The sequence below is a fragment of the Amphiprion ocellaris genome, chromosome 16 (genome assembly GCF_022539595.1).
Source record: "Amphiprion ocellaris isolate individual 3 ecotype Okinawa chromosome 16, ASM2253959v1, whole genome shotgun sequence".
NCBI classification, from domain to species: Eukaryota; Metazoa; Chordata; class Actinopteri; family Pomacentridae; genus Amphiprion; species Amphiprion ocellaris.
The window spans coordinates 17,110,222-17,131,089 of record NC_072781.1 but is presented as its reverse complement, the minus strand read 5'-3'; the positions used below and the strand labels follow the sequence as shown (position 1 = coordinate 17,131,089).

General features: G+C 40.2%; 1 protein-coding gene across 1 annotated transcript; it reads left to right on the top strand.

Annotated features, from left to right (window-relative positions):
- Window positions 1-310: 310 nt before the first annotated feature.
- egln1a (egl-9 family hypoxia-inducible factor 1a) lies at window positions 311-20,868 on the top strand. Its single transcript, XM_023295110.3, has 5 exons — window positions 311-1,283; window positions 13,341-13,460; window positions 19,902-20,038; window positions 20,124-20,191; window positions 20,289-20,868. The coding sequence occupies exons 1-5, from the start codon at window positions 603-605 to the stop codon at window positions 20,342-20,344; spliced, it is 1,062 nt and encodes a 353-aa protein (XP_023150878.1). The 5' UTR covers window positions 311-602; the 3' UTR covers window positions 20,345-20,868.

The following is a 20,868-nucleotide window of genomic DNA, read 5'->3' as shown; positions in this document are numbered from 1 at the left end:
GAGAAAGTAAATGCCTCAACACTATTATACTAATGGGACTGTACATTATCTGAGTCTATAGGTCAGTGAACATATGATTACAAGGAATAATCACTGAGGCTGAAGCAGTCACGATAACATTATTTTTTATCGACTGACCACTGGGACTTTATCACGCATGGGCCCCTTAGCGCATGCTCACTGCTGCCCTGCCGTGACGCTGATCAGCCAGCTCCACGTGTATCTAAACGCTTCCACAAATGTCCGACGGCCCTGAAGGCAGCGCTGCGGGGGCGGAGCCTGCGTGCTTACATCAAAGCAGGCTGGACTGAGACGGGCTGAGCACACACGGAGCGGCGCCATGCACTACCCTGGGACCGACAGCTAGCCTGCAGAAATGCCTCCCGAAGACCTCGACCCACCCCGGAATGCTCGGTCCTGGGCGCACATTGTGGCGTTATTTCACTGATAAAACACCCGGAGAGGGATTGAGTGCGACAAAATGGCGAGGTTTTGAGTGAACTCGGTGAGCCGCGGCAGAGGCAGCGGATCGTTTCCAAAGTTGTCGGTTAGCAAGGCGCGTGTGAAGGATCGGACTTAAAGGAGCAGTAAAAACCGCAAACATGGAGAAGCAGCAGAACGAACAGGAGCGAGAGCGACAGTACTGTGAACTTTGTGGGAAAATGGAGAATCTTCTGAAGTGTGGTCGGTGCCGGAGCTCCTTTTACTGCAGCAAGGAGCACCAGAAACAGCACTGGAAGAAGCACAAGCTCATTTGTAAGGAGGTTGACAAGGCGCAGCTTCCCAAACAGAAGCCCGGGAAGGCGCTGCCGCCGCCGGGGGACGCCGAGGGTCCGGAGAAATCCCGAGACGAGAAAAACCCCAAGCAGGCGGACAGCGCAGCTTTACACGAAACACCCGGGGTCGGTGACAGACCTGGAGACAGCACCGCCACACCTAACGGACAAACTAGCTCATCCTCTCAGAAACTTGCCATGGAGTACATCGTACCGTGTATGAACAAGCACGGCATCTGTGTGGTGGACAACTTTGTAGGAACAGACACCGGTCTGGGGATTTTGGAGAACGTGAAAGCTCTGCACAAAACGGGCAAATTCACAGACGGGCAGCTGGTTAGTCAAAAAAGCGACTCCACTAAAGACATCCGAGGGGACAAAATCACGTGGATTGAGGGGAGGGAGGCCGGCTGCGAGAAGATCCTCTTTCTAATGAGTCGCATGGACGACCTGATCAGACAATGTAATGGAAAACTGGGAAACTACTCGATAAATGGAAGGACAAAAGTAAGTATCACAACTATCTGTCTGATTGTAGTGAGGTGACTGTCCCTGAGGATCCAGACCCTGCTGGTCTCTTGGCTTACACCTGTTCAAGGGGGGGGTCAGAACACCAGCAGGACTCTGGTTCTTTGGGGACCAAAATGAAAAGTCTTGCATGTATCTGAGTGTTCCACCATTTAGCAGAAGTTGCAGATCTTTAAAACAAATACATTCTGCCATCAAGGCACCATTACTTTGAAAAGATCAGCCCTCTTTGCCAATCAGACCTGCTTTAAGTGTAAGAGGCTAGTCAGTCCTGTCCAGCTCCAAGTTAAAGCATGGCTAATGCCCTGAGTCAGAAAGGTGGATTATTTCCTCTCTGCAGAGCTAAGTGTGTGCTCAGATGAGTGTTACTCAGAGCTTCATGTTGTTAATGAATATTAAATTTGCACAGAAAAGCACACGAGCAATGACACCAGTATGAACAAGCTGGATGAAACCAGTTATATGGAAGCACACCTTTAACTTTTTCTTAGTTAAAACGTACACCTGAACTAATACAAACTAAGGCAGAAAGGTGGTGTCTAATGGCTTTAGCTATTAAGCAACTTCAAGAATATATGTTTAAGTGATTAATCTATGCTGTAAGAATCTATCTAAACTGATATCTCTGCATTTTTAGCATTGCAGTCGCCACAGAATATTACTTCAATGCTTGTTCTCTGTATATCACTGCTCTAAATCGGATTTCATTCTCAGGGCCTGCACTCAGTTTTCAGTTTGTTATGGTAAACTAATACACCAAAGACTAATGCACTTTAATACAGCAGCCCTGCAATAAATCCTACCTTCATTAAGGGTGTAATGTTTAGATTTTGTTGAAACTGTGTTTATTTGGCTCATTTGAGAAGCTGTATTTTGTAGGTGTTTCTAAGGCTCCAAAATGAACATCAAGCTTAAAAAATGCCTCATTAAAATCTTCTGAGTTACTACTGAATAATCTAAAATTAGCACATGTAAGATTTATTGCCGGGATGATTTATTTGACTGCATTTGTTTCCACAAAGTGTAACTAATAAGCTGACTACTGATTGTATAAGTGGCACAAGTAGATGACGCACTGAGACTGTATAACACACTGCACATGTTCTTCTTGTCACGCTGTTCCAATAGACACGTGCTGCTGCTAAACACACAAACGGATAAAAATGAAGATGTCGCGCTCACACACATCAAAGGATGCATATTGTGTTTAGCTTTAATTTTTATTGAACTTAAATAACAGGATTTATGTGCAAGCATTTGGCTAAAACATGAGTCTGATTGTGCTGTGAATCATCTACAGGGACATTGTACTGTCACGAACTGTGGCCTCTGACCTCCCTGTACAGAGGTGGCAGTCAGCAGTGATGAATTCAGTTCACTGCCTCACACAGACAGGCAGCTGGTTAGACAGAGGATTCCTACATTGGAAGAAGGACCTACATGGTTGGCAGTGGAGAGGAAATTGTGGGCACAAACTGTTACGCTGAGGTGTTCTTTCTCAGAAAACGTTAAAGTGAAGGGTATTCTCGGTTTCATGCTGGGTTTCTCTGAGACAATTGGCAGCATGTGTACGTTGGAAAGCTGTCCTTGCATGTTTTTTTTGTTGTTTCTAACTGTAACTATGAGCACAGTTTCAGAAAAGCGGGCTAAATGACGTCACGGTAACCTGGCTCCATCTTGGCTGCTGGGTTGCGTGTAACCTACGACTCTTCTTTCAGTCAGATCTGGTCGCCATGACCTTGTAGCATGGGACTGAACCGGGAGGAGATGAGCTGCCTCCAGCCTCCCCCCTCTTCCTCCTCTCTTGGGGGAAATACTCTGAAGGCGACTGTCACTATTCATTTAACAGAAGTTCGGCTAAATCCTTTTTTGGATAACTGGTATGCTAGATAAACATGGCTAAAATAATGCAGTCTGACACAACACCCTTTTTTTGTCAAAGCTGTCTCATTTTGGAGAGTGTAGTTTGAGAGTTGTTTTTGTAATGTTATATCCAAACCATATGTATCAATTTGACTAAACGCCTGTCAGTATAGGACAATCAATTCTACAGCAGACACTGTACCACTGTCTTTAGAATAGTTAGACAATAAATGATCATTAAAACTGTCATGAAGGTCAGATTTATTGCAAGACTGTTGATAGTATTGATCTGATACCTCCATCTAAAGTTACCACTTTACGTGGTCTTTTCTTTCACATTTACAGGAATTTAAAATGGTTATTTCGCATGCTGATCAGTGCACTTGGTTAACTTTTATTAACGTTACTCTTTTCATGTTTTATGAAGGTAGCTATGTTTTTTGATCTTGAGACGTACTTGAGGCTGAAGGTTAGTAGTTAAAGGGAGACTGGTATAAAAGTCAAACAGTAAAAGGACTAGGATTACCAGATATATAATACTCCTGCAAGTTTAACTAAACCCATAGAGGATAGTCACCGTTCGTACCATTTTCTTGTTGTGTCCTGTTCTAACAGTGCTTGACATTTAAAGGATCTAGTGGTGAAAGAGCCCACACCGGCTTGAAGCCCGTGGCCTTTGCTTGCTTCAGATACTTGGTTATCCGTGCTGGCACAGACCTCTGATTGCCGTATGCTGTTATTTTTAGGCTGCTCCTCCTGTCCAGTTGTGTTTTTTCCCTGGCTGGTTCTTGGTAGATATGAAATGTTTTTCAGAACCCACATTATTTCAGGTTGTGCAGTTGATCCATGTGGCAGACCGCTGAGTCAAACGCTGTTGAGAACTTGACTTCCTCGCCTACTGGCCTAGTTGCCCTGGCAAACGCACGACTGGACTGTGACTAGCAAAGAATCAGCATGACTTGCACAAATGGAAGGCCGTGAGTATCGATGGCTCAAAGGGATACAACACAATGGAAGCACATTTCGCATTAGGAAAGACCGAGAAAAAAGATTTTGCCCAAATAGTTATTAAATGTCATTGTTTCCATTTCCCCTTTTCACTTGATAACATTGTGGAGAGTTGCAGGCAGTGGGACGTGTTTGTTTCTCTGCAGATCCAGCATGTTGAATGCTCTCTGATGCCATTATAGTATTACAAGGAAACATAAAGAAGCCTGTAGCAGAAACGTGATTGTCCTGCCAGTGAGTTGTTGCTAGACATTGAACATTAGTATGTCCTGAATGTTAAAGCGGTAGCTTACTAAGCCAAGGCTGCGCTCTACACATTCTTACACCTCATCTACAAAGCTATTATTAATACACTTATGATGTTCATGTGAAACGTGATAGCGCTGCATATTGTCGCTCAGTAAAGAATTTAAACACTGGATTTAGATATCCCATTATATGGTCTACAGGGACTGGATACTTAATATAATGCAGTCCAGTACAATAGTGAGATGTTGTCTCTTATTTGGTGCAACTGATAGTTGGGCCACTTGCAGTATCCAATCTAAAGGCAAACTGTACTTAAATTTAGAGGCCAGCAGCATGTTTGTCTGAAACAACTTTTCAGTCTAAAAAAAAAAAATGCGTTCATGGGTGAACAAATTACCCTTAAGTCGACATAATTACACACAACTCTTTGTAAATGAAAATATTAATAAACTCAACAATTAAAACGGTTTCTGGAGGTTTACTGCATGAGTTGTTGGCAGAGACTATGTTTTTTCACAAGTTGCTTTTATTACTACATAAGGCGTAGTCCATCTAAAATGTTTAGGGCCTATTGCTTGACTATATACACTACAGTTCAAAAGTTTGGAGTCACTTAGAAATGTCCTCATTTTTGAAAGAAAAAGCTATTTTTTTTTTCAATGAAGATGATGTTAAATTAACCAGAAATCCAGTCTAGACATTCTTAATGTGGTAAATGACTATTCTAGCTGGTAACGGCTGATTTTTAATGGAATATCTACATAGAGGTACAGAGGAACATTTCCAGCAACCATCACTATGGTATTCTAATGGTACATTGTGTTAGCTAATTGTGTTGAAAACCCTTGTGCAATAATGTTAGCACATGAATGAAAGTGTGAATTTTCATGGAAAACATGAAATTGTAAGGGTGACCCCAAATTTTTTGAACGGTAGTGTATGTTAAAAATGCTGTCTGTGTAAATTTTAATGAGATATAAAGTAGTTGCTGAGATTTTTTTTTCTAACGATTCATGTCTACCCACTCTCAGCATTTAGTTTTAACATTTTGAAATTTGATAAATAACAATATGTCAGGAAATACTGAAAATAAAAGTCTGAAATTTTCACTGGCATGGACAGATTTCATACAATTCTAGATTGCGTTGGGAAGATGTGTTGAGATAAAGTAACTTTTCAAGTAAAGTTTTAGAAATTCTGTTCAACATGTCTTTTGGAGTTAAAATATCAAAGTAAAACTGTCTTTCGTGATGTAAATATCTAACAAGTCAAGGCCAATTTAGGCAGTGGGTGAAAAATACTGTAAATTCATCACTGCTATTAAACAGTCCTGCACTGATTTGCAGCATTCCATTGCTGTTGCAAAATCCCTGTTGTCTCGTGGCAGAGAGGTGTGTTGTCATGACATTTAGCTGTAGCTCACAACTAGCCAAGTCTCTCATTTTTAGCAAAAAATGCAGACAGATGCTATGAAGCAATTTAACTTCAACAGGATAAATCTGGACAAAATCAATCCCCTCTCATCCCACAGTGTTGAGGTTGTTATTGAGCAGGTGTGTTTTTATGTAGACTATTGCGTTGTTTGTGTTGTCATGTGTACTATGACACAGTGACTGCGAATATGTGTGCTTTCAGAAGGAAGTTGACCCATGACCTAAATCTTAAAGCTCTGCAGAGTAAGTAGACTAGAGGAAGTCATGTGATGATGGTCCTCTGTGGGCTGGAGCCGACTGTACATTATGATATAGGCTGTGAGAGGCGTTCATTCCTTCCGCCGACAGTACCAGCATGACTGAGGCAGCACCTTGCATGCCACCTTTTTCCTGCTTATTGTTTAACCATGTGTATGTAAACCATAAATAGTTCTGGTATAAGTCAGAACGCAGGCTCATCTGTCATCTGTGGTCATGTATAAGCAGCCAGTCTTCTCTTAAAACCCTCTGTAATCCAGCTGTGGATTTCTTCTGCTTGTAGTAACATTATTGTAGTGTAACATGGTATGTTCTGTGATTTTTTTTTTTTTTTTTTTTTAAATTAAATGTGATACACACTACAAACGGAGGTAAAGACATGTTATTTTTCATGTTGCTCCCATGCAAAGAATTTGTTGTAGTTGGCATTTCCATTTTACTTTAGCTTTGAGCACACATTTATCTCTCTGTTAACTATGCTGTGACTGTCTGAGCAGCACCTGGCTGTTATCCAGGTGGAGCCGTGAGAAAGGGGTCTTTGTTTCTGATTTTTTGCAGCTGTAGAGTTGAAGACAGGGAGAATTTATAGTGGGTGGAGCATGACTCTAAAAATTATTGCGCATTTAAAAAATATATCTATTTTATTGCAACAGTTCATGACAAAATGTTTAATTAAACACTTAAATAATTGCAGTTGTTCCTTTGCCAAGCTCCATCTTCTGTACAGTGTAAGAATGGAGAACTAATTGAAGTGGTGCTTAATGTAAAGCTCTGATTCCCCATCTCAAGCAACGGCTGTCTTTTTTTTTTTTTTTTTTAAAAACCCAGCTCTTGATTTTAAACCTTGATTGCCGTTATAGCTTCAATTTTTCAAGTGATATTCTTCCTATGCCCAATCTTTGACCACTGGCAAAGAAAAAGTATCAGTGACTGATCCAATTACAGAATGAGTTCACTTGGCTCTCAGACAGGCATGGATGGAGCCATTGAGTGAGCAGGCGCTGAGAAGTTACTGTACTGCACAGAACAGACACAGTCCTTTTATATATCTGCTCTCTTAGTGAGCTAATGTTGTACAGGAATACAACACAATCTGACTGATTGCAGGACAGTTTTGAAGATAAACAGATGCTTACCGATCCAGTGAAATATACTGACTTATCCTATTACAGTTCACAAATTGAGCATGTGCAATGGTAGAAACGGCGGATGTGCTTGCTTATGTGAGTGCATCCCCACATTGAGTTTATTCCAGATAAATCTATAAGCTGCTCACAGAAATCAGCATATGCATTCATCTTGTGTTTGCCAGTGGGAGAGTGTGCTGAGACGTACAAAGCTGACGACTTTACACAATTCCCTTCAGAGTATTTGCGTAACAATGGCAGAGGCTGAGCTTGTGTTTCCGCTGCAATATGTGGAGGGTAAAGGGTATTGCTGCTGCTGTATATGTCCCCCTATTGTTTATGGCCCTCCATAAAGAAGAAAAGAGTAAACTAGGTCATTACTTTAAACATGGATTTCCTCTGAGGGAGCACCACTCGCTAACAGATAAAACAGTGCGCTATCCCGGGCTTGGACCCAAACTGTCTTGGTTCCCACACTCTTTTGCGCTACAAGGTCTCCATCTGAACTGTTGAGCTCATGTTTGGAGAAGCACCTCTTCTGTGAGGTGAGCTGACCCCTTGCAGCTCAGCATTGTGATTCACCTCAGTTACGTCAGTTCTGATCAGCTTGGTGTGGAATGAAAGTTCTCTGATCTTGTTTGATTTTTAGGGAGAAAAATTCTGATATGGATCCAACAGTGAATTAATAGTATTGAAAAGGGAAATTGATGGGGTTGTTGTCCGTTAACTGTCCAGCTATGTATTTCCCAAACTAGTTATCAGCTTACTGTGAAGACATCACTTGGCTCCGCACCACCATCTGCTCAGCTGTGCATACTCCGCTACATGTGCTGCAAATTGTACTAAGAGTTTTGTAAACAATGGAATTGGAGTAACTTTGCTGAACAAATTGTGTACTGACATCATTTCTAAATCACCTCAAGCATATTTTTTTGCATTATGTTCTATTAAAAGTAGGTTTTCATATCAGGCAACATACTTGTACTCGGCACAGCTTTATGAAACCATTTGATTTCATAATGGATCTTCAGTTATTTTTTTACTCTGTGGCAGTAGTGACAAAACTACAAACATGACAAATATAATCCCATGAAGCAGAGACACTGAGCCTCTCTCTGGGCTTCACAGAATCTTTTCCAAACATCTTACTCCTATGCAAAACTGAGCATTTTGTTGAGGTTTGCAATTTGAGCAAAGAAGGGAAATTTGTACCTGTCGGCCATACTTGACATCAAAACAGTAGTTTAAGAAGCATCATTATTCGATGCCGTGGCGGCTGGTCTGCAATTATGTATGCCTGCTGATTGCACTAACGTAAATGTCAAATCAAGGATTTCCGATTTTAGCAAAATGTTGTGTTCTAACATGAAAAGTGGTCACAGTGTCTGCTGTGTTTTACTGACCAGTTATTTATTATAATACAGGGGTTTAGTTAGATAAAGTCATAGAATGACAAATCCGCTACATGTCTGATTTATTTTGATATTGGCCAGTAAATGTCGGCTGCGGAACTTGGCCACTTGTTCACTCTTACTGTACTAGCACTGGAGGTCTCTATCTGTAATATAGCAAACCAATAACCTTCTTACCAACTTTTCTTATTAAATGTAATTAAACATAGGATATATACTACCGTTCAAAAGTTTGGGGTCACTTAGAAATGTTATTTTTGAAAAAGCTTTTTTTAATGAAGATGACATTACAGTAATCAGAAATACAGTCTAGATATTAATGTGGTAAATGACTATTCTAGCTGGAAACGACAGATTTTTAATGGAATATCTACATAGGGGTACAGAGGCCCATTTCTAGCAACCATCACTACAGTATTTTAATGGTACATCGTGTTAGCTAATGGTGTTGAAAGGCTAACTGATGATAAGAAAACTCTTGTGCAATTATGTTAGCACTTGAATAAAAGTGAGTTTTCATGGAAAACATGAAATTGTGTGGGTGACCCCAAATTTTTGAACGGTAGTGTAAGTGTAGTTTTGGTCTAACTTCAGTGTTTGGTTTACATTTATGTTATGGTTACATTAACAGTCTTTCAACTGATTTAGAAATATACATATAAAAAGTGCAATATTTAGAACAGTGATATTCAACTTACAGCCCAGCTGTCAGGGTGCAGAGCACCTTCTGGCCTCCTGCCCAGTTTTCTAGTTCAAAAAGAGAATTAATGTATTAACAATTGGATGTTTTTGCTTGATTATATAGTAAATTTTCAATAATATATGATCGCTTGGCACAGTTAATTTGAAAATAAATAATTTCAAAGATGGGTTATGGACCTTTTAATGTTCAGTCATTTTATCTCATAAATATTATTGTTTGTAAACTGGCCCCTGGCTTCCTGTTATTTTGCCAAAGTGTCCCTGAGGGAAAACAAGTAGAGTATCCGTGATTTAGAGGATCATAGGTGATAGTTGGTTTACAGTGAATCGGTGCTGCTGGCAGTACATAAATCATATTAATCTTGCTAATGCTTGTCAGGGCCCATCCAGTTTAAGCAGCTTGAGTTGCAGTTGTCTCAGACAAATTTAAAGCATGACTTATATGGAACACAGTCTTTAGCACACAGAGGAATCCCTCACTTCAGTTTGCACCTGCCAAAAACTTACTGTGTTTAACAATATTAATGCTCTTGTGGTGTTATAGGCAGTGACTTTATCGTGAGGAAGAAATATTAAGCTGTCCTTCTAGAAATTAACACATGCAATGAACAATGAGAAATGTACAGTTATAGTCATAAGTTTGCTTGCACTGTGAAATTATTAAAACTCTTTTCTTAATCACTCAACATATTTCATGTTATCAAACTATAGTTTTGGAACATCTGTTTGTTAATCTGCTTTATGCATGAAAAATATTTCTTCCAACAGACAGGTCTTTTTACTTTTAATTTACTATATCACATTTCTGCTGGATCAGACGTTTGCCTATGTTAAGTTGTGGCAAAATAGCTTTAAAAAACAACAAAGTAAAGGTATTGTAGTGTCCTTCCCAAAGCCCTGACCTCAATTCAGTTGAGAATTATTGAGCATAACTGATAAAGCAGTTGTCACGACGGAGGCCTACAATCTGACTCAGTTCAATTCAAAGGAAAGGGTCAAAACTGCAGCAGCTTATTTTAAGAAGCTTGTGGAAGACTTCCTGAAACGTCTGACCCAAGGTTAAACTATTTAAAGCCAATGCTGCCAAATTCTAACAAAGTGTAGTGAAACTGTTCACTGTTGCTATGATCAAAGAAAGAAATAAAAGCTGAAATACATAATTCTCTCCACTGTTACTGACATTTTACATTTTGTTGAATGACAATCCTACCTGACCTAAATCAGGGGATGTTTACTGGGATTATATGTCAGGAAATGTGAAAAACGGTGTAAACTTCCAACTTAAAACTGTATCCATTGAATCCAATTGGCTTTTCCTTTGGCCTCACTGAAGGCCTCTCGAAGCGTATTTTGGTGACCTCTACTCCTCTCGTTCACTGCCTGTAAATGCCAGTCTGCCTCTGAAGCCGTGTATATGGAATGTAAACAAACAACATGAAGAGCAAGGTCAGCCTCCTAATGAGGGCCGCAGTGGAACGCGGAAGAGTTGATGGCTGCAAGAAAGGAAGCTCAAATAGATATAAAGGTCAGGGGTGAAGATGGCAAATCCTTCTACTGTGTAAAGGAGTCCTGTTCAGATGGAGAATTAAGCAGAATTTTTGGCACTAGTTGTTGGTATTCCCTCATTGGAAATCCCATGCGTGCGATTGTGTCTGTATGTTGTGTTTTCATTAAGGTTTTAGCTGCAAACCATTTGTGATTCTCTGACAGAGGGTTTTATCAATAGCAGTGTCTCTTCTGTGTACTTCAGCTTGTTGGTTCCCATGACTAGATCACATGAAAAGCAAACTGCACTTCATACAAAGTTGGCATTTTCAGATACTAGCTGCTCTGCATGCCAGTGTCATTTCAATGTATTCTGTGGACATTTTCTGTGCACAGTTGTTTCTATGTTGTATCAGTGCTTTTAAATGCTAGTGTTTGTCCTGATTTATTTATTTTTAAATGTTTCGAGATACAACAAAACCTGTTTTTCATAGCAAATTGTATATTTTAGTATGATCCTTCCTGGCACACTCACAGGTACATAACTACATGCATGCTGAAGTCTTGCGGTAGATGATGCTGTATAGAGGTTCTGCAGGTGTCCAGTTAAGCCAAGTGAAAGGCGAAAATGCTCTGTCCGAGTTTTTTTGCGGAGTGCCGAGGCTCTCACACCTTCACTCAGCCCACACACACCCCCCTGGCCCTGCACACATCTGAATCCACACAAACATGCTGTTCCAAGCAGCGGCTGTTTACCCATCTCCAGCCTTGCAGTGTGAGTCCTGCAGTTAAGGGTGGGGAGGGGTGACATAGCCGAGGATCAGCCAACCTTCCTCACGCTCTGCACGTAGCACAACCATTAAAATACTGCTCCCTCTGGAGGGAAGCCAGGAGTCAAAGTTTACAGCAGTTCACTCCTCTCTTCTCTGCTGCTCCACCCCTTTGCTTTCTCTGTCTGTGCCCCTCTCCCTCTTTCTCTGTCCCACACACACCGAAAAGCTCACTGTATTGCGTCTTACAGACAGGAAGCCTTTTGTCAGTTTGCATGCCCCTCACTTGGCCGTTTCTTCTGAGAACCACTCTCTTTTTTTCTTTTTTTTGTTTATATCAATGAAGTTCACGCGACCAGAGTAAGACACGCCACCCCCTCATTTTTATGTTGTAGTTTTGTTGTTTTTCAGCTTTGAATGCCCTGATAATGTGCATTCCAGTGGTAACCTGCATCATTCATGATGTGAGCACAATGTGGACTGACGTAAGCAACTGCTGTCAGATGTGCAGGCTAGTAGGGTTCAGACGTATGTGTGTGACGTAAAAACGATTTTTCTTTGTTTTTATTGCTCTAACTGGCGGTTGCAACATTGGAAAGGTTTTGCACGCACATGAAGATTTTGTTGTCCAATTATTGTGTAGTGCAATAAAATGACCCCCTTCCGAAGTATATACAGGACAAGAGCACATTCTGCTGCACCTTTGGAAGTCCAAATATTTTGAAATATAGCATGTCTTCTCATTTCTCTGCAGACAGGATAGCTTTAGCTTTTCAAAGTTTAGACATACAGTCTGACAATGTCTCACTAGTTTGAGACCAAGTGAAGAAGTTTGAGTTTTTATAATGATGTTGCTATGGTTTATGTTGATGCAAGTTCATGAAAGAATGTGGATGAACTTGCCTTTTGTCTGTCATATCACTGCTTAGACACTGCTCTGTATGAGGGCTGAATCTGCCCTCTGTGTTTGTGCACGTTTTTCTCTCATCTCAGCTCCACTTTCAAGTCAGAAAACATACACACTTGTATGCTGTCCAAGTCTTTGTTGTAATTTCCAGTGTAGGTGTGCTGGGTTTTTAAGATGATGGCGACAGATGGATTTTATTTGCTCTTCATCATTTCTTCCAGGAACTCCTCATTTCTGAGGAAGACACAAGCGTTTTTTGTCGTAGTCACTGCCAGCAGTGACGAGTGACCACTTGTGTCTTATTCCTGAGGGGCATTCTGCGCTGTAAGAGTGCGTTCGCTCGCTGTTTACACCAAGAAGTTTACAAGAGCTCATAGGGGTTCACTGCCAACACCCAAGCAGATCATGCAAGTCTTAATAGAGCAGGAAAAGGCAGGAGGAAGTTGACGTGCAGCGCGATATCTCCGGTTTATTTTCTCGCTAGTTTAAAGTTTATAATGAGGCAGATGGGGTTGTAGGCAGCCGCTGCTTGTGTCAGTCTTGGTGCAGGTGAGGCAACAATACAATCCGCCTGTGCCAAGACCGTCTGCTGCATCCACGTCACGTGCCCGCCGATGCAATCTGAGCTGCTTCCAAAGCTCTGGTTCTGCCTGGTTGGATCTTTACTGGTGCTTGGATTTGTGCAGACACACATCATTTTACCTTCATTCTTTTAATGCAGTACATCTGTTTTTTGATGACACGTGTGAAAACTAGACATGTGCTTTTCTCACTGCATATCTGTTTTTTGCTAATCACATTATTTCATCTTCCTCTCTTCAGGCAATGGTGGCATGTTACCCCGGAAACGGGACAGGCTACGTGCGCCATGTGGATAACCCCAACGGCGATGGACGGTGTGTCACATGCATATATTACCTTAATAAAGATTGGAATGCCAAGGTATGTGAGTAATGTGGAGGAAATGCCTTTTTTTGTCATAAAGATTGATTTTATAGTTTCAAATTATGACTGAAATAATCATCAAATTAATTTGCAGAATGGTAATGTGTCAGGTTCTTTATATTTCAGTCTGACTTCCTGTCACAAGCATATGACAAGTCAGCTCAGTTCTTGTCTCTGTAATAGGATTGTCACTCTCCATCCCACTTGATACCATATTCCACACCTGTGAAGATTAAGCAGTAGTAGTGACCTGTCAATGCATGCTTTATGGCCACGCTCACTGTTTATAATCCCATTAAAACACAGAAATCCTGCTAATCCAGCCACACCCAAACAGGGAGAAGAGCACCCCTGTTACTTTCCACTTATCTGCAGCTCTTTATGCAAGAAGATTGCATTTAAAGTGAGACAGAAGAAAGACAGAGAGAAGAATCATTCTGATTAATCTGTTGTCTTTTGCTGCAGAGATACTCATATTGATGTCAAACATTTGCACCTGCATGCAGTTTAAAAGAAGATTACAACATACAGTATTATATGTAGAGTAATTTAACACATGGCATGACACAGGATGTGAGCGATATCAAAACTTTGCTACATCCATCAGTCCTGTTCTCGAGAACATAATATCTTAAGAAGCCCTTGGGGGAATTTCTTCAAGTTTGGCCCAAATGTTCACTTGGACTCAACAATGAACTGATAAGAACTTGTTGGTTAAAGGTCAGTGTGATCTCACAAAACAAGCTTTTGATCGTAACTCAAGAATTCAAATGTAAATTGTGACACAATTTCACACGTCTATTATGATAAAATGATGAATTGATGACATTTCACATCTAAAAGGTCAACTTCACTGACATCATGATGTTCTGAAAAAAACATTAGGCCATATTTAACACAACTCAGGTTGTGACCATATTTCACGTTTGGTCAGATATTCGTTGGTGACACTAATCCTGGGTGTCCACTTTTAAACTGTAGTGATTATATAGATATTTTGTGCCACTGAGTGAAGCATCAGGATTTTAGAATTTGTAGCTCTCTTTAAAAACTTTCTCAGATCTTACACCGAGATTTACTCAGTCTTCACTGCATATATTTTATACACTACCATTTAAAAGTTTAGGGTCACTTAAAAATGTCCTTATTTTAGAAAGAAAAACACTTTTTTTCAATGAAGATTACATTAAATTAATCAGAAATACAATCTAGATATTGTTAATGTGGTAAATGACTATTCTAGCTGGAAACAGCTGATTTTTAATGGAATATCTACATAGGAGTACAGAGGCCCATTTCCAGCAACCATCACTCCTGTATTCTAATGCTACATTGTGTTAGCTAATGGTGTTGAAAGGCTAATTGATGATTAGAAAACCCCTGTGCAGTTATGTTAGCACATGAATAAAAGTGTGAATTTTCATGGAAAGCATGAAATTGTCTGGGTGACACAAAACTTTGGAACGGTAATGTCAGTCTGGATAGACATAGTAGTAAACTACTACATCCACAGGAAGTATATCTGTTGTCCAAACTAAGAACAAAATGCATTAAAGCCAAGCATTTATTAAGCTGATGTCCGACAACCATAGCATGACAACTTCCAGTGTTTCTTTTGCACAGCATTAGACTACATGATATACAATCTGTGCAGCTAACTGGAGAGTAGTCAAAGCTGGTCAGTATTACTCAACCCATTGATAGGTTGATACTAAGAACTATTTTCCTTTTTTAAATCAACTGTACTCATTAATCAGTTTATTTTAACTCTTAATTTTCTTCCACAAAAGGAATAAAAATGACTATTTCATGTGAATTTGTTTTATTTGGAGATTTACATATTAAAGTGTGGAACTGCAGAGGTAAACTCCAACATGATAACAATAACTTAAAAGGATGGCTTGTTAGTGTAGCGAGCTAGAAGTTAGGTCTACTCCAAAAGCAATTCAAGTTATAATGGACTGAAGCAAAAAGTGATTGATGTTGGGGTATTATTAATGATGACCTGATTCTTTATGGCACTAGTAATGACAGCCCTAATCGAGTGTAGCTTCACATTGGTGTAACAGCAGAAGGGCTAAGTTCAGTATTTTAGGGCACCTGAATGACTAAATGCATCTTCTAACCTTTTACAGATGATCTGGGTCCTCCAGAGTTGCCATAACAACCTGTAACTTTAGTTCCTTCCACTACAGTTGGTTAACAGAAATGTGAGGGCACATATGAACTAATTACTTTTTTCCACAATATCTTTAAGCCATGATATCTGCCAAGCTTGACCTTTTTCGCTATAGAAAACATAGGCTGCACTGTAATGTGCTTTGAGCTCACCTCCTGAGTAAATAAACAGGATGCTGCAAATCAGGAAGCAACAACAGTCTTCATAACAGAAAGCAGCAACTGTGAAGTGGGTGACAAGACACATCAGTACACAAGAGGTTGTCTTCCAGACTTCCGCACATACTTCACCTCCAGACTAGCATATGAAAATGACATAATTACAGGAAACTCTGTTTTGCCTTTAGATTGTACTTTGTGGTAGAATGCAGCCCATGCATGCGCCTGTCGTCACAATAAGACTTCAACTAAACAGAGTTTGACCATTATTAGCTGTCATATAGCAAGCAGTACGGCAAGTAGATGTATAGATATTAGCAGCATCTCTTCTGCTGTGTGAGAGTAGACAAATTAATATAATTATCTCATTCAACAACTTACTAACATTGATTATTTTGCCGTCCAGGCAGAAACTGCATGTCCATCATTTCTTGGTCGGTTGGTTTCAGCCTGTTGCTGCTCTTCTTTCGTTGAAGCAGTTTGTTTTGTATTTGTTAGGATTTTCAATAGTCACTGACATATTCTGTAACTGGTAGGAACAGCAGGCTTCTCTTTTGACTAATGTACCTGCTAACTGAGCACAAATGACTTGACCTGCTTGGAGTATATTGAGTTTCAGAGGAAAAGAAAACAAGCATGTCAAATTCTTGTTACCACACCACATCTTTTTATAACCAACAGGTGCTTACACGTTTTATAACAGTGTTTTGAATTATATTCTCTACTGTCTGTCTTTTGCTTGTTTATGACAAGAGAAAGTATTTTCCTGTTAATACCTGCATCAGTTCTGAGGTTGATCACATTACCTTGATGTTAATCAGCTAGGCTGCTGCATGGTTTCTATTATGTTCAGTTATCTAAATGAGCATGAGAATAATTTCCTGGGTGGTTTCTGATTGACTAGGCTGTTATAGAATAGGGTTGGTAGAATACAGGAGCTCCATGAGTGAATGGCATCACTTTTAAGTGTTCAGGTTGTGTTTCTTCAGCTGATTCACTTATATAGACTGTACTGCAACATGTACGCGTCTAGCTAATTGTAACACCATAAATCAAAAATGAATGCATTATGTTTCAGCCCAGACCCCCTCCAGTGAAAATCAGTTTTTTTTTTTTTTTACCTTGGTAACATGTCAGTGTGGGGTTTTTTTATATGCTGAAAGACACATTGTGATGGTCAACAGCACGATTAAGCATTTCCATGTTGGAACTGTAGTGCACTGCAAACATATTCAGAGCTCAGGATTTCACACCTAGGGAACCGATTCCGTTAACTTGCAGAGTGAGACTTTCTGTATCGCTGTTCATCAGAATCTGTTTCTGGTTTCAACATGTATGCCTGAGTTTCTCCAAATTTACAGCTTACCATTGTGTAGTAGTTTTATTGTGTTTCACCAGATTTATAGTTGAGCTAGTGTGCTTGAGCTGTAGAGAGAGGCAGGAACAGATTGTTGTCAAAGAAGAAACTTACAAATATGCCACTTTGTGACCCAAAGATTTTTTTTTTCTCTTTTTTTTTTAGAGAATAAATAAACAACCAGAGAGGGACTTTAAGTATTTATTATATTCTCATTCGGCAATTATTCATTATTGGTCAAAATAGAAGACCCATGGCAAAAGTAGACACTGTTAAGCAATTTCCTAACTGAACTGAAATTAATCAGCCAATGTTTTTTTTTTTTTTTTTTTTAAACTTTGTTACAAGTTCAACTTCTGTGTAAAGTATACCTCGGGGTTTGTTCCTCAAATATACAAATCCTATAATCTTTGTAAATGGAGCTCATAAGATTGTGAACATGTGACTGTGTCTGCTATTCTTGAAACAATGAAAAAAGTGTGTTACAGTACTGTATATTATGTAGTACAACATAACCATCCATCTATTTTATTAATCTTGTACAGGGTTACAGGAGGTGGCCTTTCCCAGCATGCAGTGGGTGAGCAGCAAGGACAGGTCACCGGTCTAGACAGACAAAGACACATCCATACAACTCCTTATTCCATGCATTGGCTGTTATTTCTTCCGTTTTTTAAAAAACCGCAGTGTGATCAGGTTACTGTGTTCGCCTCCAGCTCCTGCTCCATCTGAATTAACAAACACTTAAGCACTCTAAGTTCCAGCACTGAGCCCTGATTTACAGTGAACTTTGTTATGAGTGATAAACATTTCTACTGGTATCTGTGGGAACACCATGTGACTTCCTTTGGTGAGGAACGCTCTCAGCAGTCATGGGGGTGTCAGGTTTGGCAAGATTTTATTTGGTTAGCTTGGACAGGGTGTCAAAAAACACATTTTGTTCCGACCATGGTTTCCACCACCCACTCATGAAAAAATCTTGCATTAATGATCTCAGTATTGGTCTTTCATAACATTTACTCTTCCACTGGTGGGAGGCGACCACTATGACAGACTACTAATACAAACATGTATTATATGTTTCAAAGAGTAGGAGTCACTTTCAAATGACAGCGCAGGCCAGAGTAAAACGTACGCTCTGTGTGGGTGGGACTAGTAGGGTTTAAAAGAAATGCATTTGCATATCTACTGCAATTCAGGAGGATGATTTTGTTTAAATGGGATGCATTGCCATACCTTTTACATCCACGATTTGTTTGTGATATTTTGCCAGGACCCAAAGTTTCCTGGCAAAATATTGCATTGGTGCGGCACTATCAGTGTTATTCACTTGACCTGTGAATGGTTTTAATGTTTGGGCAGATATGTGTGTTTACATGGAGATACTGAAAATCGAAAATGATGGTAGTTTATTAACTTTCCATCAATGTTTATTCACAAAATAGTTATCAGCTTACCATGAAGGTACCACTTGACTCCACAGCACTGTCTGCAGTACGTACAGCTGAGCAAACGGCCCTGAGAGTTTTGTAAAGAGTGGATGGGCTCTGTTGGTAAACATAATTATTAATTTGCACTTATTTTGATAATCGATTAATTGCTTCAGTCAAGTTTTTTCAATAAAAATTTGAAACCATGGATTTTCGGAAATCATAACAACAAAACTTGCACTAATATAAGCTAGTTACTAGTTTAAGATCTTTTATTGATGAAGTAATTAGTTGAGAAAATCAGTGTAACCAATGTAAAAGAGTTGCACTGTTAGTCTAGAGGATAGCAAACTTATGAAATCAGTTTCTGTCATGTTCTTGGCATCTCCTGCAGTCGAATTAGCAGCTTCCACTCAGGTGATTGCCAACGACACATTTTGTTGTGATTTAATTGGATACGTTTTGTGTGTGTGTGTGGGTTTTCTAGCTTGCATTAAACAACACTGAGAGTCTACAGCCAGGCTAGAATTGGGTTGTGCCTGTTGACATGTACCATCAGTCCACTTCAGCTTGATGTAGATAATGAGGTCACCGCCTTTAGGGTAATCTTGCTTCATTTGCAGCCAGGACACTGAACTCTGCTATACGTGCAGTCAGTTGGTGGTCTTTGGCTGATTATATGTTGCAGAAAAAAAAACATTTCTCCTGTCTTCTTTGACTCCATTGTGCTTTATTTCATTTTGTCACAGTGCCGGCATTCCCCCTAATTGAGTGTAATTTAAATGGGAATAGCATTACTCCTTGGACAAAGGGTGTGAACCTTCTTGCTCTGCTGGTTTGCGTGTGAAGAGAGGAGCCTATCATATCAGCTGTGTGAGAGTTTAAGCGGCACGCTTGCAGCAATCTGCTTTTTCACTCTCCAGGTCCTTTATCCAGCCAGAGCAGTTTTCCTGTGGGTTATTCTTCCTATCCCACCACAGGAAAGCCGTCCCCCGCTGCTGCTTCCTATCCTGAGCTTTCCTCCTAGCCCTTGGAGTTGTACAACCCTTTTCCTTCGACATTGTCGTTACGCGTTGATAATTTAAAAAGCCTTTGAGTATCCTTTTTATGACTTGTGTGTGTTTCTTTTGTGAGACTCTTGTTTTCCTGCGTGTTTATCTTTTAATGTGGATGAACATTAAACCCAGAAATGTGATCACTGCAGAGGCTTCGCTGAGTGTTTTCTTCCTACAGTCTTGCTTTACCTTCCTGCTATTGCTTCGTCCTGATTTGTGTACATAACGGGGTTGTTTCTTCTTTTCTCTGCTCTTCCAGGAACATGGTGGCCTTCTTCGAATCTTCCCAGAAGGAAAGGCCCAGTTTGCCGACATAGAGCCAAAATTTGACCGTCTGCTGCTGTTCTGGTCAGATAGACGGAACCCTCACGAGGTTCAGCCCGCTTTCGCTACAAGGTCAGCATCCACGTCTCTCCAACGCAAACGCTCGCATTATTCAGCCTGCCGTGCACTGACTCATCAGTCTAAATCTGTCTCGCAGGTATGCCATCACAGTGTGGTATTTTGACGCGGACGAGCGAGCCAGAGCTAAAGAAAAATACTTAACAGGTAAGATTTCAAGTACAAACCTTGCAGTCCTGCTCCTAGTGTTTCAGGCGTTTTGTTATGTCTTACTTTATCTCTCGTGTGTTTCCTTTATGTGCAGGTGCAGGAGAAAAAGGTGTAAAAGTTGAACTCGACAAATCATCGGATCCCAGCTAATGAGATGCCTGCGTCTCCCCCCCCCCCCCCCCCCAAAAAAAAAAACAGCCATTAAGTGCTCTGTCCTAAGAAAGTGGCCTATAGAGTGTGTGTTTTACGTGGAAGAACGGCAGACTTTTGCTTGAGTGGGTGGAAGATTTGTGATAATGGAGACAAAAACAAACACAGTGATTCTGTTAATTTTCAGCCAGCCTGGGCAACCCAGCGGACCTTGAATGTCATAACATTGTACTGAAAGGGATTGTATGTGTTCCTCCTGTCACTGCTATGGTGAAGAATGCTTACATTACAGCTGACATCTTCAGAAAATTGCTTCAAACAGGAATTGAGCTCAGAGAAAATCTTCATCTTTTGTACATTGGTTTTTGCAGTTAATTCCTTAAAGGTACAGTGTTCTGCATATGCGTCATGTGTTATGCTTTTCACATGGAATCGGCTGTTATAATAAGCTACTGTATGTGCTTGAGTTTGCAATAATTTTAAGAATGATCTGAATAAAATAAAGTTTCCCTTTTCTGACAGAA